Genomic DNA, 26,535 nt, shown 5'->3' with positions numbered 1-26,535 from the left:
GGACCGCTTCAGAGCTGAATCAAGCCTGCGGTCTTGAATATCCTTCAGGGCAACACCTCCTTCAACAGGGAGGGTAGTTCTCTTTGTCACAGCCGTGACCAGGGCATCCACTTTAGGCATTGCAAAGCGAGCCAAATGTTCCTCACTCAGAGGGTATAATTGCCCCATAGCCCTGGCAACCTTCAAAAGGTCCCTCGGGGTCAGCCCACTGAGCCGAAATAAGCTCTTGGATGGAGTCATGCAAAGGAAAGGCTCGAGCAGGCTTTCTGGTACTAGTCATCCTTGGATTAACAGAGGAGGCTGTGCCACTCCCAGGATCTTCAATCGAGAGGGCTTGTAAGGCATCTGAAATAAGCGCTGGCAGCTCCTCGCGGCGGAAACTCCTCACCACAGACGGATCATCAAGCTCCTGTGGCAATTCTGCACCCGACTCTGGCTCCTCAGCCCAAGAAGTTCTGCCAGACCCCTCAGAATCCTCATAGTCCAAACACGGGGGGGGGGGGGGGGGGGGGGGGTGCGCCACACTCTAAAGGGCAATTAGCCCTTCTGCGTTTATGAGGAGGATAAGAAACAGGCAAAGCCAACTCCAAAAGGCCAGGATCCACCGGGGGGGGGGGGGGGGGGGGGCAGGCAGAGGGTCTGAAGATCCCTGTGAAAGAGCTCTTTTAAGCATGTATGCCATATGCAGCATTAAAACAAAATCCGGGGAGAAAACCGCTCCCTGACCGCCCGGATCCTGCCCAGGGCTATCAGCTCTATTATTAGCCTCACTCAGAGGACACCCCCCCCCCCCCCCCCCCACGGATTCAGGGCTCTCCGCCGCAACGGAGGCTGCGCCATTTGGAAAATCCAAAATGGTGTCCGCTGCCTGCTCAGAGCGCGAAAGATCGCCGCTCTCCATGCTCAGGCCGGCTCTACCGTCTGTACAGCATAAATTACAGAGCCCCGCTGCTGATTTGCGCTTGCCACATTTAGAACAGCGCTTTACAGTCTCCGCAGCCATCGCCGAAAACGGCGGTAAAATTCAAAAATGGCGGTTCGCTCCAAAAACGTCCCGATCGCGGGCCCACCCCGGAGGAGTCAGAAAACACTCTTACCTCACTAGACCGAGTAACACAGCTCCGGTCCTGCAGAAGAATCTCAAGAAAAAAACCTCTTTTCCAAGATCGCTGCGCTAAAGCGCGACATGACTTTAATTATTTATTTATTCATTTTTAACACTGTGAGGAAAGCAGAGGCAAAAGAGGTAAATAAAAAACACTCTAGAGGCTCAGATAAGTGGGAAAGGCAGGGAAAGGCGAACCAATGTGCCTGCATCCACTGAGTGGGAAAGGACAGGGAAAAGCAAGCTAATATGTCCACATCCACGGGGGCATGGGTAAGGCAGGGAAAGGGCTGACCTATGTGCCTTCAAAGTGAAGCTGCTATAGCCTCTAACACCCCGGCTGGCAAGCCAGGAGCCACCCCCAGGCAGATTTTTGATGGAGCTCGAAGAAGCTGCAGCCACCCTGCTTGGGGAGATAGAGAATACTGAAGAGGCAGTGGAGCTAGCTGGCCATGAGGCACTGTGAAAAGTTGAGTGCTCTCTATCTCCCCCTGCTGGTTGATGGACACAACCCATACATAATGGCTTCATCTGCTTGATGACAAGGAAACTATACTGATCCAACTTAACTGAACTCGGCAACACAACGAAGCCATAACCTGCAATGAATATATCACTCTTCTTCTCTTGATTCTCTAATGTTCTGTAACAACATCACTCTGTATTTGTTTCATCACCGGAGGTGGCTAACACCTCACGGTACTATGTAAGCCACATTGAGCCTGCAAATAGGTGAGAAAATGTGGGGTACAAATGCAATAAATAAATAAATAAATTATAGCTTTTCACTATTTTTCATTTATAAATTGCTTTCTTATCCTTTAAATGTACAGTACTAGATTGTACAGGTTTACACCTGGTGAAAGTAATTCTACTTAGATGACTTTCTGATTCAGCTAAATTGATGTGCTCTTGGAGGTAGGATATTCAAACGTTGGGGTAGAATGCCGAGGGGAGGGGAGGAGAGGGGAGGAAGAAGTGCTCTTTTAAAAGCAGCATTTAAGCACAATCAAAACAAAAAAATGTTAAGACCAGGCAATGCTTTATAAAATCAAAAGCACAGCAATACATTGCTATTATACACAAAATTTGCTTACCTCTCCAAATGCACCTCTGCCAATTACTTTGATAATTTCAAAGTCCTCTCGATGAAGTCGCATTTCCTTTACTAAATGTGTAAACGGTTTTACTGTAAAGAATTCAAAATGGACAATTAGTTCACATGAATTTTATATTCACTGATATGCAAGTGACACTCAAGACATATAGGTAACAGTGGAATCCTTTTACTAAGTTGCATTAGGCTCATGTGCACTAACATGCGCCTAATGCAGCAAAACATGGAGTGCTAAAAATGTTTCTAATTTTTCTGAGGGGCAGTGTCAGGAGTAGAGAGTGGGTATTCCTGTGATAACCCAGTTAGCGCATCTACATTACCATGTACTAACTGGTTGGCGTACGGACAACACAGGAGCCCTTACCACCTACAAAATGGTTACCAACCAGTGCCTTTTAAAAAAATTTTAATTTAAAAGCATAGGCTAATCCAAACTTGTTTTTACCCTGTGCTTTGCAGGAATGTGTAATTCTGATTTTCCTAAGAAAAGCAATAAGAACTTTTTGCATGCAGTGAGATAAAACCAAGAATGACTCCATCTGTGATGGAATTAACAGAGCCATGAGCACCCCTTCACACAGCTCTCTCAATATATTAAAGTTACTGATGGAAAGACATCAACTCAATAACATTTACCAGCTAAACTTAGGGAACTGTTGTGCAGATGAATTACTGAGGATGAGGGGCAGGTGCCTGGTTAGCTAGACAGAATAGGAAAGATCAGTGGGGATAGCTGGGGATGGTTAAGATTACTGCAGAGGAGAAAAGAGGTTGAAAGGGGGAAACCGTTAGAGACTAGAATGGGAGAAGGGAGAAAGGAGGAGGCCTGGAGACAGTGTGGAAATGAAGAAAGAGTTATCTAAAAACTTTTACCAACTCCCTCTTCCCCCACCCTTTCAACATTTGAAGGGTGACAGATGTGGAGAGAGCTCTCACTCACTGGCTTCCAAATTTTTGAGCTGGCCTTGCAAGAAGACAAACTTCCTAATACAGAATAGTAGTGGAATTGAATATCCATACTTACTACTAGTTAATACTGTCATTTGTTAGGCTAACAGTAATGAACATTTTTTTTGTTTAAAAAAAAAACCCTGAAACAAAGAGCACTCAGAAAATGAATTTATTTTTCCCCCAAAATCTATAAAATGCTGTCTATAAGAAGCCTGTTTCAAATTTCAGATAATAAAATTACCTCTTATTTACTACAAATCTTAGGGGACTGTTTACGAAGCAGCGGTAGCGGCTATTCGTGCGCTAGTGCTGACTTAGCCCATTCAAAACAACTAGGCCGTGTCGGCAGTAGCGCATGGATAGCTGCTACCTCTGCTTAGCAAACTGAAGCATTATTTTCAATTCCACTCTTCAGCTGACAAAATCTCAAACTGTTCAGATACTTAGGTTGCAGTAGTTTGCATGTCAGTCTGTCTGTAGTACTGAATATATTTGTAATAATTTTGCTTACTAATGAAGTATAAATGCCTTAAACTTTATATTAAAGAAAAAGCTTCAGTGCTAACTGTACATCAGTTTTTTTTTCTTTTTGAAAAACAGTGAACTTTATACAAAATATTTATACTACAATCTTTCCCAAGAACTCCTTTCCAGTTTTCTTCCAATCATTTCAAAATTTCTGGAAATTTTGCCTATCTAGCCCTGAGTTTTATGACGCATTTAGAACAATCCCACAATACAAGGAAATAGGTCATTTAACATACACTGAATTTATGGAATAATACCAATTTTCAAAAATTGAGAATCCAAGCTATGAAAATAAAACAAATAATGCTGAGACCTCATCAAACCAGGTTCACGATCCAATATTGGGATTCAGCTTTTTTCGGGATCACAGGATTAGACAGAGGGAATGACCAGTTTCATATAAGGACTTCCTTCAATACACTATGCAAAGGAGCCGTTGCAGTCTCTCTAGGCAGAGAAGGATAATCCAGGACCTCAAGCATCTCAGCCTTGGGCTCGTCCTCAACCTTCAACCTCCATAGGGAAGGGAATAGCCGCAGCCATTTCTCGGACAAAGGAGGTAAAGGATAGACTCTCCGGTGGAGGGGAAGGATCAGAGGGAATCCCAAAGGACTCGTCAGAAGAAAAGTACCTGGGATCTTCCTCTTCCTCCCACGAACGCTCACCTTCAGTATCGGACAAGACATCCCTCAGAGCAGTCCGAAACTGAGCCTGCCTAGATGCCGAGGAGCGACGTCCTCGATGGCGGTGCTGAGAAGTCAACGCTCACCTGGACTGCAGTGAAGCTTCCTCCATCGACGTCGAAGGGGAGTCAATCTGGGTGGCAGGCGGCACCGAGGTCGAGGACCTCACCACAGGCGAAGGGCCAGATGCCACTGCAGCAGACTGTACGAAAGGCGCAAGCACCCCTGACACCGAAGCATACTTGCGCATCAATCCTTCCAGAAGCTCTGGAAGCAGGGCCCTGATGCGCTCGTCAAGAGCCACCATCAGACAAGGCTGCGGGGTCAGTAAAAGAGCCGGTGGCAGAATCTGTTGAGGCTCAGGAGCAGGTATCGGGCTGCCAGAAGACCGACGCATCAGCACCTCCTGAATAGAGGGGGATCGATCCTCTCGACACCGATGCTTCTCAGGTGCCGAGATTCCCTCGACATCCCAGAGCTCCCGGCACCATATGTCAAAGGAGAACGATGACAGTGCTTCTTCGCCTTCACTCGACGCCCGTCATTGAGACTCCTCGGTACCAATGAGGACGTGGAATCCTCAGGCATCCTCGGGGCCGGGTCTGACGAAGATGGGTCCCGGGGGGCCTGAATAACAGGCCTCAAGGCAGGTGGAGAACCACTCAATGCCTCAGTGCTCCCAGAGTGAATTGGTCTTTCAACAGCAATTACCTCCACTCCTGACATCGATGCCGACCTCGGTACCGATATCGAAGGATCGGACCGAGCCCCAAAAAGCTTTTCCCGTTGAGCTTCTCGTGACGCTTGCGTCCGTTTCTTCATACGAAGACACAGTCTGCAAGCGGCTGGGCTATGGGCGGGTGTGGTATCGGTACTTGAGATGGTCCGGTCGCACCGAGTAAAACGTTTGAAACCGCTGGGTGTCTTCGATGACATTGAAGGAAAAACAGCTTCGGCGAAATCAAGAGACACGATTTTGCCTAATAAAAGAAAAAGGGCACAAAAATAAGGGAATAACCTGGCCACGACGAAAAACAAAGGAAACTTGAAAGGGGACAAAACTAAAAGTACACTACGGGAAATTTTTGATTTTTAATTGACAATAATAATAAAATCAAGAAAATATCAGAAGAAAAAAATCAAAAACTCGAAGACTCCTGGGCCTCAGAGGAGCGCAGAAAAAAAAACTACCGCACCTCAAAGCAGAGAAAAGAAAGCTGAGGAGGCGCGCCAGAAGAATCTGGCAAAACTTTGGTTATATTTTGCTTACAAAATGCCAATTCCTGGGCCAACGCGGAAGTCGATCCACATGTGAGAACAAGCAGCCTGCTTGTCCTCGGAGAACTGAAGTTATACCAGAAGTGCCACACATACTAAATAATGCAAACTACTGCGAAGTCATCCACACTTATCTACTTACTTACGAAAAAAAATAAACTTTTAATCCAAACATTGCTTTCCTTCAACAGTGTAGTTTGAATCTACAATTTACATCATTCCTAAAATCTTTATAGACCATAGCAGTCTCAAGCAAACCATAAACCATAAAATATGTAGAAATAGCTATTTTTATAAAGCCACTAGATACATACTGATCAGTGATGAAATCTATACATGTTACGACTCATCTGTACTGTGAATGTCTTCTTGACAGCCTGGAGTTTAAGATACAATTTACATTCTTTACGTTATTAGGAATCACAGTCACTTCAAGGTTTCCGTTTGTTTTTAATAAGAAATGGCTTTGAGCAGTATCTACCCTTCCTGCACAGTACTGCAAACAGGGCTTTAACTTTAGAGCTCCCAATTCAAGAAAAGGCTACCACGCAATTACTGACCATTTACATATTCAATACCAACATAACACAACGTAGGTACATTTCACAGACTTACGCTATATATTTTTGTTTTTATTGATCTTCCAGTAAGCTCAGAACAGTAAATACTTACTTTGTTTGAATGTAATTTATCTTGAGCTTCCAAAGAAAAGCCAGGCGCTAAGTCCAAATAAACAAAATAAATAAAACAACAAATAGAGTGGGTGTGGACCCTAGCTCAATATGAAGAACTATGTAATATCAGCAGACTGAAAACTCAAGACACTATACTACAATATATGGCACACTGGGCTGAATGGAAAGGGTGAGAATTGTGTAATTAGCTTGAGATTTGCAAGAACCACTATATGTACTACTCTATATGTACAAAATATAAAAAAGTAAACAATTTAAAACAAGGCCATTCATGTTCAGAAAATGCCTCTAAATTTCCCACTGCCCTCCAACAATTTTAGAAAAAAAAAAAAAAAAAGATGCAAATCTGTCAAAGCAGAGAACATTACAGCCACAGAGACAAGCTACTAAAAATAAAAGGTGTTTTTATATATCATCTAATCCAAGACTTGTACACCGCACTAATCCCAGCAAAAGGTTCAAGGCGGTTCACAACTTAAGAAACACAAAAAATGAGGAATCAAAATCGGTAGAAAACAAAAATCCTAAAACTTAAAAAGTTTTCAACGTCCTTCACAATTGCATATCATTTCTTTCTAATCAAATATATGAATGAAGTTTATTCCAGATACCAACAGCCTGGAAAGGGAACATGGCATCAAATTGAGGTTTCAAACATACGCCATTAAACGCAGGAAATGTCAAATAAAAGGCTCTCTCTTATATCTGAGAAGTATAAAATGAGTGTGAAAAGAATTAAATAAGCAATTCCAAAATATTACTATACAATACATGAAAAATCAAGCAAACAACTTTAAAAAATAATGTGTGCTTTCAGTTCTTATTGCAAATTGAGCAGCACCAGCAGATTTATCCAGATAGCAAGAAAACGACATTGTCAGGACTACACTAATTTTGTTGCTTTTTATACAGTATTGATGCATTATAGACTTGTATGTGGTAAAATGTTTGAGTATGTTGCATGATTGATATAGAACTGATTCATGAAACAAATGTGTGTTTCTGCATTTTTGTTAATAAATTTGTTAGCGTCAACTTTGAGAAGATTGAGCTACCTCTAGATATTCAAATAAAATATTCAAACTTATTGGCAAACTAAGGTGGAATAGCTCCAGGGGGTAAGACCTTTGAAAATCAGAATATTTATTTTTTTCTGTTCTTTAAGCTCTACGATGTTCTTTTCTCTACATTTTGTTCTGAGGACATGACAGATTTGAAAAACTCTCTCAAGATTACCGTTTTGAACAAACATAAAGATATCAATATGTTATGGTCAAGCTCACACAGGCTTGCCGACGACCAAAGAGCGAGAGCCCCCTGAAGATAGATAACCAGAGGCCTTCAGCTTATCCTCTGGCAACCGCTGTGGCTTAGTTTCCCCCAGTTATTTCACCAATTACTGAGATCTTTCCCAAATAGCCACTTACCCCAAAAGGGCAGTTTAATTCGATGTGGCTGATGCTGCATCCGCTGCCCTATTCAATAACCAGAGTTGCCAACATGCTGTGACAGACAAAGACATACCGTGAGCCATAACATGTCATAAATAGCATAGGTAATGAATAAGGATGCGCCGGACATCCATGCAATGTAGCACTCTGAAATTGGCAGGGTAGTCTTCCCAACAAAAGGCCAGCAGCACCAAAGACCAATTCAAATGAACACACACCACCACCTTGGACAAAAAGAAAGATACCGTCAGAACGCAGACTCCCGCATCCGTGAACCAGAGAAAGGGGTCCCTGCATGACAAGGCTTGCAATTCCAATACTCGCCTATTTGATGAGGTAGCCACCAAGAAGACCATCTTCAAGGTGAGGTCTTTCAATGACAAATGATCCAAAGGCTCAAAGAGAGGCCGTTGCACAGCCCACAGAACAAGGTTAAGACTCCAATTCGGGACAACCGGCAAACGTGGCGGCCGCAGATGGTCGTCCCCCCCCCCCCCCCCCCCCAAGAAAGCTAACATCTGGGTGTGCAGCGAGGGAGGAGTCATGAAGACAGCCCCAAAAACAGGTCAATGTCGCCACCTGAACCTTCAAAGAGCTTAAGGAAAGACTTTGAGACCATCCTGCAGAAAGGCCAGGTTAACTGTCACCGAGGCCAAAGCCACAAAGACACCCAACGAGGAGCACCAAGATTCAAATGTGCGCCAGACTAGCATACACTGTGTAAGTAGAGCGCTTTCTCACCTGCAGCATAGTAGAAATAAACATGTCCGGGTAACCTTTCTGCAACCTTTCAAGGGCCAGGCCATAAGACCAAAGGGGGAGGGATCCTCCATAGTGAGGGGGTCCCTTAATCAGAAGGCTGCACGTGGCGGACAGGCGCAAGAGGCAATCGACCATGAGTCGGATGAGATCCACATACCACAGGTGCCAGGGACAATATGCAGCTACCAGGATCACCCAACCTGGATGTCTGGCTATGCAGCCAGGAAACAAACACGGGCAAAAGAAACTGAGAAAAATGAAGGGACTTTTTTTTTCCTTTTTTAAAGAAACAAGGTGAACGAGGGTAAGAAAAAAGGCCTTAGGAACTCAAAAGTGCAAAAAACGGACGTGTGAAGAGACACTGAAAAAGCACAGTTCACGTGGAGAAAATGAAACCGAGAGAACCGCGTTCTCGAGGCGGGCAAGAAGGCACTTGTGCATGCACAGTGGAACGCAGCTCGCACTTCAAAAAGTTCTGTTTTTTTACTTGGACATAAATGCCAGACTGGACGACAAGGATCGGCATCTACCCACACGTGACAATATGAGAGCCTGCTTGCCCTTGGTATGGACCAGGGCCCCATCATTGAGAACCTCTAGACCCAGGTGTGCCCTAAAGGCGGAGGCTAAAGAACAGCACTCTCCACGAAAGTGCTGCATTTTCTGTATAACACGAGGTCTCTGGAAGGCCCCAGATCACCCTGGATGGTAGCACTTTGCCTCCCTGAACAGAGAGTGTAATATGCCAATATGCGAGCCCGCCCTAGGTTTATCATCGAGCAGGCGCAGACCCTTAGAATTGCCTAGTGCCTCAACAATCTTTTCCAGATCTTCCCCAAAGAGAAAAGTTTCCCTTAGAATGGAAGCCTTGCAAGGCACAATTTAGAGGCCACATCCGCTGCCCAATCCTGCAACCAAATCCAGTGGCGTGCCATAATTGCGAACAAAAATTATTTGGCCAAAGCCCACAGCAGATTATAAAACAGATCCACCAAGTACGCCAGCCCAGATTCCAGAACTGGCAAAAAAAACAATGAGATCATCCGCCGAGGTGGCCTTCTGGACCTATGAAAGACACGCCCGGGCTGCATACGAGCCACACACGGATGCCTAAGGACTTAATGCCGCCACCTAAAAGAAAGTTTGAGAGATGACTCCAGCTTAAGGTACTGCAGGTCCTTAAACGCCGTACTGCCCTCAACCAGTAGAATGGTCTTTATAGTGATCACCGTAATCAAAGAATCCACCGTGGGCAACCTTAAGGACTCCAAGTCTGATGCCGGCAGAGAATAGAGACGCGCCATCGCCAACCATCCTCAACCCCCCCATTCGGCGTATCCCACTGTGCCGAGATAAGGACTTTCATAACCTCATGAATGTGAAATGATTTTGTGGGGCTCTTGTTCCTAGACATGATAGAGGGGGGTGAGCAGGGGACTGGACACAGGATCAGGCGAAGAGATAATCTCAAGTACCTGGATTATAATGGCGGGAAGTTCATCTCTGCAAAACAGATGTGCGCCATGGGATCATCCGCCTCCTTGGGGGACAGTTCCCTCTCCTCCATAAAGTCCGCAGACCCTGGAAGGGAGCCCCAGGGAAAAGGGGCATCATCCGTGTCCGATGCAAACTGAAACTTAATTCAGATCCAAAGCCTCCACTCGGGGTCGCTTGGGCATAAGAGGCTGGTGAGAGAAAAGAGGTCCCAGGGGGGAGGGGAAGGAGTTAGGACACTAAGGGCCCCTGCTCGTTTTAACAGGAAAGCTTTGTGCATTAAAAGCACAAACTCCTGCGAGAATAGAGTTCCATCGCCCCCAGCACCCTCCGTGGGTTCCCCTCACAAGCTGGGGACCAGCAGGGCAGAAGCCTGTTCCATCTGGTGCTGCACCGCTGTCACATGTTGTGCTGAAGGTGGCAGGATGGAAAAAATGGTGCCCGCAGGAGCGCATGTCACAGTCAGGCCCGAGGTTCCCACCAAAACAGGAACGGGGACTCCATGCTTTCCCCCAAACTTGATCCACCCACTGTAAGTGGCTTGTCCAGTGAGCTTTGGCAAACGCTTCACACACTCCCGATGCTGCTCTCCAGTTCCCACAACAAGAGCTATGTTTCGCAGCTTCCAATAGCAGCAATATAAAGAGGGTAGAGCTTCTCGAACAGACTACACCCCCCTCCCCCCGCACCGAATTCTCAGCACTTCACAGTGCTCCTCTTTTTTTTTTTTAACTCCCCAGAAGAGATTACCTCACTAGAGTCGCTCTTTTCGGGGTTTTTTTGCTTAGAGGCTGGAGAGAGACCGCTGCAGCCAGACAAACCAGAAGCCCATGGAGAACAGAGAGAGATTGGGGGGGGGGGGGGGGGGAGGGAGGGATGGACTTGGCACCACTAGGAGTACCTAAATATCCCAATACAGGGAACCTCAACACCAATCCAGGCTCAACTGGGCCCGGGTGACGGGCTAAGAGCCGGATCAATCCAGAGCTGCATGGCTATGACCCTTCACCTGCTAGATAGAGCGAATACTGAGATTAAGCTGGCTGCACATAGTAACATAGTAGATGACGGCAGAAAAAGACCTGCACGGTCCATCCAGTCTGCCCAACAAGACAAACTCATATGTGCTACTTTTTGTGTATATCTTACCTTGATTTGTATCTGCCATTTTTAGGGCACAGACCGTAGAAGTCTTGCCCAGCACTAGCCCTGCCTCCCAACCACCAGTCCCGCCTCCCCCCACTGGCTCTGCCACCCAATCTCGGCAAAGCTTCTGAGGATCCATACCTTCTGAACAGGATTCCTTTACGTTTATCCCACACGTTTGAATTCTGTTACCGTTTTCATCTCCACCACCTCCCGCGGGAGGGCATTCCAAGTATCCACCACTCTCTCCGTGAAAAAATACTTCCTGACATTTTTCTTGAGTCTGTCCCCCTTCAATCTCATTTCATGTCCTCTAGCTCTACCGCCTTCCCATCTACGGAAAAGGTTCGTTTGCGGATTAATACCTTTCAAATATTTGAATGTTTGTATATCACATCACCTCTGTTTCTCCTTTCCTCCAGGGTATACATGTTCAGGTCAGCAAGTCTCTCCTCATACGTCTTGTAATGCAAACCCCATACCATTCTCGTAGCTTTTCTTTGCACCGCTTCAAAGCGAATGCTACATACCTGTAGAAGGTATTCTCCGAGGACAGCAGGCTGATTGTTCTCACTGATGGGTGACGTCCACGGCAGCCCCTCCAATCGGAAACTTCACTAGCAAAGTCCTTTGCTAGTCCTCGCGCCCGCGCGCACCGCGCATGCGCGGCCGTCTTCCCGCCCGAAACCGGCTCGAGCCGGCCAGTCCAGTATGTAGCAAGACAATACACTTCAAGGGAAGACACAACTCCAACGGGGAGGCGGGCGGGTTTGTGAGAACAATCAGCCTGCTGTCCTCGGAGAATACCTTCTACAGGTATGTAGCATTCGCTTTCTCCGAGGACAAGCAGGCTGCTTGTTCTCACTGATGGGGTATCCCTAGCCCCCAGGCTCACTCAAAACAATAACCATGGTCAATTGGGCCTCGCAACGGCGAGGACATAACTGAAATTGACCTAAAAAATTTACCAACTAACTGAGAGTGCAGCCTGGAACAGAACAAACAGGGCCCTCGGGGGGTGGAGTTGGATCCTAAAGCCCAAACAGGTTCTGAAGAACTGACTGCCCGAACCGACTGTCGCGTCGGGTATCCTGCTGCAGGCAGTAATGAGATGTGAATGTGTGGACGGATGACCACGTCGCAGCTTTGCAAATTTCTTCAATAGAGGCTGACTTCAAGTGGGCTACCGACGCAGCCATGGCTCTAACATTATGAGCCGTGACATGACCCTCAAGAGCCAGCCCCGCCTGGGCGTAAGTGAAGGAAATGCAATCTGCTAGCCAATTGGATAAGGTGGGTTTCCCTACAGCCACTCCCCTCCTATTGGGATCAAAAGAAACAAACAATTGGGCGGACTGTCTGTGGGGCTGTGTCCGCTCCAGGTAGAAGGCCAATGCTCTCTTGCAGTCCAATGTGTGCAGCTGACGTTCAGCAGGGCAGGAATGAGGACGGGGAAAGAATGTTGGCAAGACAATTGACTGGTTCAGATGGAACTCCGACACAACCTTTGGCAAGAACTTAGGGTGAGTGCGGAGGACTACTCTGTTATGATGAAATTTGGTGTAAGGGGCCTGGGCTACCAGGGCCTGAAGCTCACTGACTCTACGAGCTGAAGTAACTGCCACCAAGAAAATGACCTTCCAGGTCAAGTACTTCAGATGGCAGGAATTCAGTGGCTCAAAAGGAGGTTTCATCAGCTGGGTGAGAACGACATTGAGATCCCATGACACTGTAGGAGGCTTGACAGGGGGCTTTGACAAAAGCAAACCTCTCATGAAGCGAACAACTAAAGGCTGTCCTGAGATCGGCTTACCTTCCACATGGTAATGGTATGCACTGATTGCGCTAAGGTGAACTCTTACAGAGTTGGTCTTGAGACCAGACTCAGACAAGTGCAGAAGGTATTCAAGCAGGGTCTGTGTAGGACAAGAGCGAGGAGCTAGGGCCTTGCTGTCACACCAGACGGCAAACCTCCTCCACAGAAAGAAGTAACTCCTCTTAGTGGAATCTTTCCTGGAAGCAAGCAAGACGCGGGAGACACCCTCTGACAGACCCAAAGAGGCAAAGTCTACGCTCTCAACATCCAGGCCGTGAGAGTCAGGGACCGGAGGCTGGGATGCAGAAGAGCCCCTTCGTCCTGCGTGATGAGGGTCGGAAAACACTCCAATCTCCACGGTTCTTCGGAGGATAACTCCAGAAGAAGAGGGAACCAGATCTGACGCGGCCAAAAAGGAGCAATCAGAATCATGGTGCCTCGGTCTTGCTTGAGTTTCAACGAAGTCTTCCCCACCAGAGGAATGGGAGGATAAGCATACAGCAGGCCCTCCCCCCAATCCAGGAGGAAGGCATCCGATGCCAGTCTGCCGGGGGCCTGAAGCCTGGAACAGAACTGAGGGACTTTGTGGTTCACTCGAGATGCGAAGAGATCCACCAAGGGGGTGCCCCACGCTTGGAAGATCTGGCGCACCACTCTGGAGTTGAGCGACCACTCGTGAGGTTGCATAATCCGGCTCAGTCTGTCGGCCAGACTGTTGTTTACGCCTGCCAGATATGTGGCTTGGAGCACCATGCTGAGACGGCGAGCCCAGAGCCACATGCTGACGGCTTCCTGACACAGGGGGCGAGATCCGGTGCCCCCCTGCTTGTTGACATAGTACATGGCAACCTGGTTGTCTGTCTGAATTTGGATAATTTGATGGGACAGCCGATCTCTGAAAGCCTTCAGAGCGTTCCAGATCGCTCGCAACTCCAGGAGATTGATCTGTAGACCGGGTTCCTGGAGGGACCAGCTTCCTTGGGTGTGAAGCCCATCGACATGAGCTCCCCATCCCAGGAGAGACGCATCCGTTGTCAGCACTTTTTGTGGCTGAGGAATTTGGAAAGGACGTCCCAGAGTCAAATTGGACCAGATTGTCCACCAATACAGGGATTCGAGAAAACTCGTGGACAGGTGGATCACGTCTTCTAGACCCCCAGCAGCCTGATACCACTGGGAGGCTAGGGTCCATTGAGCAGATCTCATGTGAAGACGGGCCATGGGAGTCACATGAACTGTGGAGGCCATGTGGCCCAGCAATCTCAACATCTGCCGAGCTGTGATCTGCTGGGACGCTCGCACCCGCGAGACGAGGGACAATAAGTTGTTGGCCCTCGTCTCTGGGAGATAGGCGCGAGCCGTCCGAGAGTCCAGCAGAGCTCCTATGAATTCGAGTTTCTGCACTGGGAGAAGATGGGACTTTGGATAATTTATCACAAACCCCAGTAGCTCCAGGAGGCGAATAGTCATCTGCATGGACTGCAGGGCTCCTGCCTCGGATGTGTTCTTCACCAGCCAATCGTCGAGATATGGGAACACGTGCACCCCCAGCCTGCGAAGTGCCGCTGCTACCACAGCTAGGCACTTTGTGAACACCCTGGGCGCAGAGGCGAGCCCAAAGGGTAGCACACAGTACTGGAAGTGGCGTGTGCCCAACTGAAATCGCAGATACTGTCTGTGAGCTGGCAGTATCGGGATGTGTGTGTAGGCATCCTTCAAGTCCAGAGAGCATAGCCAATCGTTTTGCTGAATCATGGGGAGAAGGGTGCCCAGGGAAAGCATCCTGAACTTTTCTTTTACGAGATATTTGTTCAGGGCCCTTAGGTCTAGGATGGGACGCATCCCCCTTGTTTTCTTTTCCACAAGGAAGTACCTGGAATAGAATCCCAGCCCTTCTTGCCCGGATGGCACGGGCTCGACCGCATTGGCGCTGAGAAGGGCGGAGAGTTCCTCTGCAAGTACCTGCTTGTGCTGGAAGCTGTAAGACTGAGCTCCCGGTGGACAATTTGGAGGTTTTGAGGCCAAATTGAGGGTGTATCCTTGCCGGACTATTTGGAGAACCCACTGGTCGGAGGTTATTAGAGGCCACCTTTGGTGAAAAGCTTTCAACCTCCCCTCGACTGGTAGGTCGCCCGGCACTGACACTTGGATGTCGGCTATGCTCTGCTGGAGCCAGTCAAAAGCTCGCCCCTTGCTTTTGCTGGGGAGCCGAGGGGCCTGGCTGAGGCGCACGCTGCTGACGAGAGCGAGCGCGCTGGGGCTTAGCCTGGGCCGCAGGCTGTCGAGAAGGAGGATTGTACCTACGCTTACCAGAAGAGTAGGGAACAGTCTTCCTTCCCCCGAAAAATCTTCTACCTGTAGAGGTAGATGCTGAAGGCTGCCGGCGGGAGAACTTGTCGAATGCGGTGTCCCGCTGGTGGAGAGACTCTACCACCTGTTCGACTTTCTCTCCAAAAATGTTGTCCGCACGGCAAGGCGAGTCCGCAATCCGCTGCTGGAGTCTATTCTCCAGGTCGGCGGCACGCAGCCATGAGAGCCTGCGCATCACCACACCTTGAGCAGCGGCCCTGGACACAACATCAAAGGTGTCATACACCCCTCTGGCTAGGAATTTTCTGCACGCCTTCAGCTGCCTGACCACCTCCTGAAAAGGCTTGGCTTGCTCAGGGGGAAGAGCATCAACCAAGCCCGCCAACTGCCGCACATTGTTCCGCATGTTTATGCTCGTGTAGAGCTGGTAAGACTGGATTTTGGCCACGAGCATAGAGGAATGGTAGGCCTTCCTCCCAAAGGAGTCTAAGGTTCTAGAGTCCTTGCCCGGGGGCGCCGAAGCATGCTCCCTAGAACTCTTAGCCTTCTTTAGGGCCAGATCCACAACTCCAGAATCATGAGGCAACTGGGTGCGCATCAGATCTGGGTCCCCATGGATCCGGTACTGGGACTCGATCTTCTTGGGGATGTGGGGATTAGTTAGAGGTTTTGTCCAGTTCGCAAGCAATGTCTTTTTTAGGACATGGTGCAAGGGAACAGTGGACGCTTCCTTAGGTGGAGAAGGATAGTCCAGGAGCTCAAACATTTCAGCCCTGGGCTCGTCCTCCACAACCACCGGGAAGGGGATAGCCGTAGACATCTCCCGGACAAAGGAAGCGAAAGACAGACTCTCAGGAGGAGAAAGCTGTCTTTCAGGAGAGGGAGTGGGATCAGAAGGAAGACCCTCAGACTCCTCGTCAGAGAAATATCTGGGGTCTTCTTCTTCCTCCCACGAGGCCTCACCCTCGGTGTCAGACACAAGTTCACGAACCTGTGTCTGCAACCTCGCCCGGCTCGACTCAGTGGAGCCACGTCCACGATGGGGGCGTCGAGAGGTAGACTCCCTGGCCCGCATCGGGGAGCCCTCCTGGGAGGTGGCCGCAGTCGGTACCTCGACGGTACCGGAGGCGCAAGCACCGCCGGTACCGGAGGGGTAGGGCGCAACAGCTCTCCCAGAATCTCTGGGAGAACGGCCCGGAGGCTCTCGTTCAGAGCGGCTGCAGAGAAAGGCAAAGAGGTCGATGCAGGCGTCGACGTCAGAACCTGTTCCGGGCAAGGAGGCTGTTCCGGGCTGTCCAGAGTGGAGCGCATCGACACCTCTTGAACAGAGGGTGAGCGGTAGATTACATCTATAGCACGTCCATGATTTAGTTCTCCGGTCACCCAAAGAATTCAATGAGATTCGTTTGGCATGATTTACCTTTTGTAAAGCCATGTTGTCTCGGATCTTGCAACTTATTGGCTTCCAGGAAATTCATTATCCTTTCCTTCAGCATCACTTTCATTACTTTTCCAATAACCGAAGTGAGGCTTACTAGCCTGTAGTTTCCAGCTTCATCCCTATCACCACTTTTGTGAAGAGGGACCACATCCACCGTTCTCCAATCCCACGGATTGGAGACCACATATAGCAAACCTCTGAAGTTCTCTCCATCTCCACTGCTTGATAGAGGGACATAACCCACAAGTCTCTGGATTGATCTGTGCGACGCTATGGAAAGTAAAACAATCAGGCATATAAGTGGGTAACCTCTTTCAACAGCATCAAGGTAGAACAGCTCTTAGAGCTCAGAACTAGTGTAAATGTCTGAGCATGAATAGACTTTCCCAATGCACAGGAATCTCAGTTAGTTCCATAGCTCAAAAAAGTAATACAACTCTCTGGAAGGAATCAAGTGGGTGATATTATAATCCTGTCTACAGAGAACATCCATTACAGGTAAGCAACTTTGCTTTCTCCATCGAGGGCGGCGTCATGGACATTAGTAGGCAACTTTCAAGCTCAGAATTGTTCCAGTTTCCAGATAACTTTTTCAGCACTGAGGAGGTACACCCCAATCAGACACAGATTACTGAGTAATACTTGACTGTCTCGGTGTCAAGTGAGTAGATGTGAAGTAAAGTGTGAGAGAGCTACAGTTATCAGTAGGGTCTCCAATTTGATGAGACTTGACTGTACTGCTTAGAGGGATATCAATCACTCTTAACAGAATTCAATATAGGATAACAGCATTAGCTAGCCTACACTTTGCCATTGAATTCCCAGTCTGTTAGGGTCAAAGTACATGAACAGCTGCATAAACATTCTGATGATTTTATTCTTTTAAGACTAAGAGCCCATTTACAGTCCAGCATAATGAGGATCTGCTCACACTGATGACTGTGAAGTTTAAGATAAAAGGTAAGCAGTGTTATTGCCTCATTTACAGGAAAGGGTATGACAACAGTGACATGAATATATGGCAAGTGCATAAGACTACCTGATTATGATGAATGGTTGAGTACACCAATTCTTCTAGCAAATGTGACAGTTACCAAAGAGTGCTTTCCAGGTTAGATTTTTTAGAAGATTCCATCAAAGATGAAAAGTACATCATTCAAGGTTCCAGGAGGCCTCTCAGGAATTTTAAAACAAAATGGACGCTAGAGCTTAATCTATCAGGTCATGATAGACAGAGCATGTGCTGAAATATATTCTAAAAGACGTCTAGAATCAAGCTGATAAAAATGGTAGAGATATTGAAGTACATTATTTGGAGGACCCAAAATGGGTCCCCCACCATTATTAAGCCACTACAAAGATAATCTCGTCAATTTAATATGTGTAACATTTTATGGAAGGTCTTCTTCCTGCCACTAAGATTTCTTGAATCAGAGGCCACGCTCCAAATAAGGCAGCCAGGAACTGCTCAATTTCCACGCCCTCAGAAGAGTGACCCCATCCTATCTTAAAGATGGAAAGATACAGAACCTGTCTGGGGAAAAACTCAGTCTGTTGAGACAAGAAATTCAGTTCTATTGAGGCCAGTATACAGCTACAAGAATCACTTAATTGGGAACCCTTTGAATTTTGTGTAGGGTCGTAGCTATCACAGAGATGAGTTGATAAGTACCAAAGAAGAGCTAAGTCTAGTCTACGGCTACAGTGTCTTGCAACATATGTGTTGGGAAACAGATAAACTGAACAGTAAAGGGACTACTTTGCATTTCTGCTGCTGGCAAAATATATGTCTATTTGAGTAGTGCCTCAGCTGCAGAATGTTCTGTAGCATTTGAGGATCTAGGGGTTATTTGTGAAATTGACATACTATACTGGGTCTGTCTTTCAATCAGTTTTGGCTTACATCACAAATTCACACTGCCTCTCAGCATAGTTGAAGGAATCCCCTTCCTCATCATCTGTTGACATAAAACATTGCTACTTGTCTGTCTGTCTAGATAGGAAATGAGTGATTCTGGAGAAGATGGAAGTAAAATATTGTGCCAGATGACAGACACCCTAAATGAGTCAAGGCTAGAAGAGTTCTGTCCAGCCTATGTTGGAAGCACCTGTGCTGAATATGCAGTAATGCTCCTGGGATGCAAAAAAAAAAAAAAAAAAAGTCCCTTCAAGTAGATTACGTCTACCACTGCAACACAGTGCATGGAATATAAAGGCTGGGTCCTCCAATTCCGCTGAAACACTCTCTTAATAAAAGGAACACTTCACATAAGAACCCTTTTGGAATACCTTGACACCACTGGTGAATAGCAGAATACTGAAACTATATTCTATAAATGCAGCATGGCCATAATCTACTATGAGGCATATTTTCAAAGCACTTAGCCTTCCAAAGTTCCATAGGTTTCTATGGAACTTTGGAAGGCTAAGTGCTTTGAAAATATGCCTCTATGTCTCTATATATACAGCTTTGGTCAGCTATTGTATTAGAATATCGTCCGGGGGGGGGGGGGGGGGGGAGTTAATGTAGTGTCCCGATTGTTGTTTCTTGCTGTACATACTGGACCACGTTTCAAAACAAACAAAATCTGTTTTGTATAGCTTACGGAAAATTAATACTCTCAGTGCTGGATGCGATATTGTGCAAAGTCCAGACTGTGGTTGTTATCTGCTCTTATTAATAAAAATAATTTGAACATAAAGGAATACTTCCTTGATTACTCCATCTTCATCCTATGATAAGGAAGTACAGAATCGCTAAAATACAATAGATTGACTTCTGACTGAAAAAGATGAGACAAAAGTTGTTGTGGAGGGGGGGGGGGAGGGGGGCAAATGGTCAAAAAAATGAAGGCAATATCCAGATCTGATGTTGCTCTGCACCCAGATATCTTGTTACCTTTTGCCATTCTGAAAGAACTGAGCCTGATGTCCTTTGTGTAGGACAATGTGTAGGTTGGAAAATAAGAGGAAGAAGAACAAACCCCTTTCACACTGTTCTGTCCAATGAAGGCTGCATAGGCTGAAGGGAAATAGTCTATTCTGGATGCCTTCTCTCTCTTTGGAAAGGCCTAGAGTAAGGCTAACACTGGGCTTGTTGAACTGTTCTAGAGCTCAGCACCAAATGATGTCACCCATCTAAATGCCTAGTAAAAATTTTCTCCAACAAGCAGGATTTAAATTTTCACTATTGCATTTATATAGCCCTTCTATTTGTATATCATGCTACAATGACTAAAAGAAATGGCCTTCTAAAGTAAGTACTTCTGCCCGTTGTGCTGATGACTGTACTCATTTCCAGTAAGCATCTTTAAGAAAATGATTTTTTTTCTTCACTGCAAAAATACAAACAACCCAGACTCTCAGACAGTGAAACATTAATATAATGTAATCCTTTGTTGAGAACAGGCATGGCTCTCATCTATCACCACGTCTTAGATGTCACATATACAACATGACTTGTTTCCTTTAGTTAGGTACACTCCTAGTTTTATTCAGAGCTTCCTTAAACTGAAGCACTAAAATGAAAGGTCAGTGAAAATTAAATATCTGCCTATGGCAATTAATCCCAAAATGTGTGTCAACAAGAGCTGGTCTTCAAACAGTTATTTCAATATCAAAAATGTACAGAAGGGAAGAAAAGCATTATCACACTGCAGTTACTTCATCACTACCATAAACCTATACAGAGTCCTGTGTTAAAGTGGTACAAAACTATAAATTAAAATTTAAAATAAATTAAAATACAGAAGAATTGTAATGTAAAAATTTCAGTTATATAAATTTGTTTTATTTTCAGATTTTTCAATTAAACTTTCAAATGCTCTACACACATCAGTTAGTTGAATTTATTACATTTGCTATGCCACCCTTCATGGTGGCATATCAAAGTTGTTTTGAAAAGCTAAGCTATATATAAAAAAAATAGGGAGGGAATAAATATCTGAGGCAGTGTTGAAGAGAAAGATAAACTAACAAAGAAAAGAAAGACACAAAAGAGAACATAGAAGGCAGCCACTGAAACTCCAACCACACTCCCAGGCCTCAATCCCCATCCAGCTATCCTGTTAAAGGCTTGAATTTAAAAAAAAATCAAGAAGGGAACAGGCAAAAGCCCTCTTGTTGGAAACAGATATATGGAACCAGGATCTTAAACAATTATTTGCTAATGGTCCTATATAACATGCCTAATAGGCAAAAACAAGAATCAAACTTTACTCTGAAAGTGAAAGGTAGCTAATGTTTATTGGAAGCAAGAAGGTGAAATGATCAAATTTGTGGGCAGACAACAGTAGTTTAACAGCTATGTTCTTTCTGTATATTCTCTAATCACTTTAGTTAGATGAGCCTCTGTATGGATTTTTTTTTTTTTTAATTTTGGAATTAGCTTACGCTTTTTTTTTCAGCTATAGCTCAAAAACAGGGTTGTTGTTTTTTTTTCCTGGTCCCTGGAAGGCATACAATATATATGGTGGGTTAAGTGACTTGCAAAAGGCCAGAAGGAGCCACAGTGGGATTTAAACTGGGCTTCCCTGGTTCTCAGTCTGCCACTGTAACCATTAGGCTACTCCTCAATCCACTGTACAGTGAACAGCAATAATTGATGCAACTTCAAGTGTATAGATCCCCTAGGAAAAGGAGGAGTTAGTGGTAAGCCACTTCGCCCTTATCTGCTGTCATGTTTCTATGGATCAAGATTTTGCTTAGATTACATCTGATCTAATAACCGTGGATCAAATAAGCCAGTACAAAATACGGATAAGAAATGGACTGCCCAAGAGCAACAGAGAGAACATTAGATATAAAATGTCTGCCTGTCACCCATATAGCATGGGCCTTACAGTTTAATTTCAAGTAGTTGCCCTTCAATCAATGGGCTACAGCTTCTGAACATGAATTCTAGGGGGCTAGACCAAGGTGAGAGAGATCCATAAATGAGACTAGTTTATAGTTTATTCACATTTGCAATATTGCCTTTGCTAACTAGGAGATCAAAGCAGTTTACGATCTAAAACCACAAAAAGTAAAAGAACTGCAAAGTACGTTAGGAAAGTACAGAAACCATTTACACCATGCTAAGTGAACCAAGGAAGGAAGTAAAAGTATAGGATGGGAGAAGGAACAGAAGCTGGAGGGAAGGAGAAGTATAGGTGAAGAGAAAAGAACCCAATAATATCAGATGGCAACCCACCTAAGGAGGAGTAAATGCATGACAAAAAAAGGTAAAAATTATGCCTTACTTGCTGATAATTTTCTTCCTTTAGCAGCAGCAGCAGATGAATCCAAGAACTGGTGGGTTGTGTCCATCTACCAGCTGGTGGAGATAAGAGATTACAAAGCTAAAGGCAGTAATACCAGATGGCCAGCTCCTCCATCACAATGCAGAATCAGACGAGAAAACTAGGGAACCTTCCTCACCCACTTAATATAACTGAAACTAGTCTTCTGGACGAACCAAAAATAGGTCTAAAGACCTTCTCTTTTCTTTTCTCCTACAATGTATTTTCTGTTAAAAAAAATTTTTTTTAAATCAGGAGAGCACAGACACAAGAAATGAACTAATTAACAAAACCAACAGTGGCAAAGGGTGGGATCTTGGATTCATCTGCTGCTACTAAAGGAAAGAAATTTATCAGCAGGTAAGGCATAATTTTTACCTTCCTTAGCCTACACAGCAGATGACTCCAAGAGCTGGTGAGATGTACCAAAGCACTCCTTAGACAGGGTGGGAGGCAGCCACTCCCCGAGACAGGACCGCCATTCCAAGGAAGCATCTGATTCAGCGACCACATCTACTCGATAATGCTTCGAAAAGGTATGCAGAGAGGTCCAAGCAGCCAATCCAAAAATGTCATCCATTCTAAAAACACCTGTTTCAGCCCATGAAGTTGACTAACCTCGTGGAATGTGCCATCAACAACTCCAACAGAACACAGCCCTGAACAATGTACGCGGAAGCAATCATCTCCTCAACTCAGTGAGAAATCATAGCCTTAGACACCGCATCTCCCCACCGCTTGTCAGCAAGCAGGACAAAGAGATGATCCAAACACCTGAAATCAATCGACATCTGCAAATAACGGAGGATTCTCTGAACATCCAAAAGGCGAAGAGCAGCAAACTCAGCCAGATAATCCTCCTTCCGAAAAGACGGAAGAAAGAGACTGATTGAGATGAACTGCCAAAGCCATCTTCGGAAAAAAGGAAGGAACTGTACGCAAAGTCACACCCAACTCAGAGAACTGCAGGAAAGGATCCTGGCACAGTAATGCCTGAATTTCAGACACCTTGTATGCAGAAGAGATAGTTATCAGAAAAACCACTTTTAGGAGTAAGATCCTTGTCAGAAGATGTCCGCAGCTGCTCAAAAGAAGCCTTCTGCAAGGTCCAGAGAACAGGATTGAGGTTCCAGGGTGGACAAGGTTGCCGAAGTGGCGGACAAAGGTGGAGAAGTCACCTCAAGAACCGCACATTAGGGTGTGAAACCAGAGAAGGGCCCACCACCCTACCTCAGTAGCAAGCCAAAGTAGTCACCTGCACTCGAAGAGAATTATAAGCAAGGCCCTTCGGTAACCCTTCCTGCAAAAAGGCCAACAGCTGAGACACAGAAGCCTGGAACAGCGACCAAGCATGGGCCACACACCACATTTCAAAGGTCCTCCACATCCGAGCACATATGATTGATGTGGACCATTTACAGGTGAGCAGCAAGATGGCAAACACCACATCTGAATAGCCCTTCTTCCTCAAACGCAACCGCCAGGATGTAAGATCAAAGCAGGAGGGATCCTCTATCTGCACTGGACCCTGGTGGAGACCAGGACTGACCAGAAGGCAAAACGGCGGCACCACCAGCAGCCGCACCAGGTCCGCCTCGGCCAATCTGGAGCGATCAGAATGACCCGGCCCCTGTGGAATGCAATCCTGAAGATCACACGGATGATCAGCGGCCAGAGAGGAAAGACATACAGGAGAACTGCCTCCTGCCAAGGTTGCAGCAGGGCGTCCAGCCATGCAAAGCCCTCCTCCCTCCGACGACTGAAGAACGTGTGAACCTTGGAGTTCAAGCAGGACGTCATAAGATCCAACGCTGGAGTGCCCCACTGGAATCAAATCTGATGAAACATCGCCAAGTCAAGCTCCCACGTGGCCGAGTTCAGGAGAAGACGACTGAGAAAGTCTGCTTGCATGTTGCAATGACCCGCGATGTGAGCTGCCAACAGACCGAGGATGTAAAGCTCGGTCCACTGTATTAAGCACCCCGTCTCGGCTGCCAGGGCTCAACTTCGAGTACCGTCCTGATGGTTGACGTCTGTTATCACAGTCATGTTGTCCGACAAAACCCGAACCTCAGTGTTTCTCAACGAGTCCTGAAAAGATCTTTAAGGCATTCAGCACCACCTAGAGCTCTAACCTGTTGATTGGCCATGTCACTTTTGCCTGCGTCCACTGCCCCTGGGCATGAAGGTGGAGACAACAGGCTCCCCAGTCCGACAGACTGGCATCCGTGAGCACCACCACCCACCCACTGCAGTGGTTCCAAGGGCATCCCCTTCTGCAAGACTGAGTTGCAAAGCCACCGGCTCATGCTCTGTCACACCTCGGGCAGCAAAGGAAGATACTGCAGGTACTCTTTGGAGACCGGAGACCACCAGCACAGAAGAGAGAGTTGCAGCGGTTGCATGTGTGCTCTCGCCCATGGCACCACCTCTAAGGTGGCCACCATAGAACCCAGCACCTGGACATAATTCCAGGCTCAAGGGTTCGACAACCCCAGCAGCCCACATACCTGGGTCTGAAGTTTGACTCTCCTGTCCTCGGGCAAAAATATCCGACCCAGCGTGTCGAGTCGGACACCGAGGTAATCCATGACCTGGGACGGGGTAAGGTGACTCTTTTGGAGGTTGACCACCCAACCCAAGGATTCTAGGAGCGAGATGACCTGAGAAGTAACCTTGCAACTCTCTTCTGCTGAATCCACGCAGATCAGCCAGTCATCAAGATAGGGGTGTAGTCTGATGCTCTCTTTCTGGAGATACATCGCTACAACTACTATGACCTTGGAAAAGGTGCAACGCAAAATGGCAAACCCTGAAATTGGAGTGGAGAAACCGCTAATGAGGAGGCCAAATTGGAATGTGCAGCTAGGCCTCCTTGAGGTCTAGGGCAGTGAGAAACTCCCCCGGTTGCACAGCTGCCACCACAGACCGCAGAGTCTCATGTGGAAATGATGGACCAAGAGACACTGGTTCAGTTTACACAGATCTAGAATTGGATGAAAGGAGCCCCCCTTTGTGAGGAACCACAAAGTAAATCAAGTAGCATCCAGAATGGATCTCAGAGGGGGGGGGAGGGCACGGACACCACTGCACCCAGATCCAGTAGTGATTGCTTCAACCACCACTTGCTTGGAAGCAGTGGTGCACCTTGACTCCAGGAATACTTTTGACGACGGGCGGTGAGAATTCTATCCTGTAATTTTCTCTGACAATATCTAAGACCCACTGGTCTGAAGTGATGTTGTCCCACTCCTTGTAGAAGAGGGTCAGCCGACCCCCTATCCTTAACTCTGAGGACAGACCAGCACCCCATCACTGGGATGGGTGAAGGGCAGACCCCTGCCTCACTGCCAAGCCCGAGGGTTGCTTATCACCTCGAAAGAAAGAGCGCTGCTAAAAGCAAGGGCGCTGGAAGGTTCCCCAAGAGCATCCCGGATGATAAACACCTTGCCTCATGGAGGTGAGGTCTGGCAGAGCCCCCGACCCCCACCCCCAATGCAGTCTTGGGCTCATCTTCAAGAAGCCTCCGAGACAGAATCTCCCAAATCCTCCAGTATCTTCTCTAGATCCTCTCTGAAGAGAAGTTGACCCCAAAAAGGAAGACACGCAAGTCTCTGCTTAGACACCAAATCTGCTGCCTAATGACAAAGCCACAACAGGCGCCAAATGGAGACCCCCAAAGCCACCTGTTTGGCCAAAGCACCAGATCATAAAGGGAGTCTGCCAAGTAAGCCAAACTGGACATCATGTGAGTCAAGGAACCCCCAAAGGCCAGAGTCGACCACAGGTCCTGCTCCAAAGCCTGTTTCAACCAGCTAAGACATGCCCTGGCAGCGTAGGAGCTACAAATAAAGGCCTGGAGGGCCAACGCAGACACTCCAAAGGTGCGCTTAAGGGAAGCCTCCAGATGCTGATCCTGCATGTCCATCAAGGCCACTCCTCCTTCAACCGGGCAAGTGGCCTTCTTAGTAACTGCCATGACCAAGCTGTCCACCTTAGGGAAGGACCAGCTTCTCCACCTGATCTGCAGATACAGATGAGACATAGCCTTAGACACCTTCAAACTGCCTTTTGGATCAGACCACTGAGCCAAAATGAGTTCCTGAATGGCAGCATGTACTGGGAAGGTTTTAGACGGCTTCCTCGTGCTCACCATTTTGGGATTGACCATAGCCATAACTTGCGTCTCAGGATCCTCAATATTTAAAGCCTCAAAGGTGTAGGAGATGAGCAAAGGAAGCTCATCTCGATGAAAACGCCTGACCGTAGAAGGATCATCAGATTCTTCCTTGGGAACCTCGCCATCCTCCAACTCATTTACCCGAGAAGGGAATAAGGACCACCTACAGCCAGTTGCCACAGGACAGCCAGAAAGGGATCCCAGTGACCCCACCTCTGAAGCGGCACCCACATAACGTCTCTTCAAGACTGGATCCTCTGCGGAATGCTGCAAGGTCACATCAGCATCCGGATAAGAGA

The 26,535-nt window shown here is 46.8% G+C and overlaps 1 protein-coding gene across 1 annotated transcript in view; it reads right to left on the bottom strand.

Moving 5' to 3' along the window:
* CDC42BPB (CDC42 binding protein kinase beta) overlaps window positions 1-26,535 on the bottom strand; it is a 288,059-nt gene that overhangs the window by 240,018 nt on the left and 21,506 nt on the right. Inside the window, 1 exon segment of the mRNA XM_030214305.1 lies at window positions 2,203-2,294. Coding sequence (XP_030070165.1) covers window positions 2,203-2,294 — 92 coding nt within the window.

The sequence above is a fragment of the Microcaecilia unicolor genome, chromosome 9 (genome assembly GCF_901765095.1).
Source record: "Microcaecilia unicolor chromosome 9, aMicUni1.1, whole genome shotgun sequence".
NCBI classification, from domain to species: Eukaryota; Metazoa; Chordata; class Amphibia; order Gymnophiona; family Siphonopidae; genus Microcaecilia; species Microcaecilia unicolor.
Note: the sequence above shows the minus strand (reverse complement) of the source record. Positions and strands in the feature narration are given on the sequence as shown.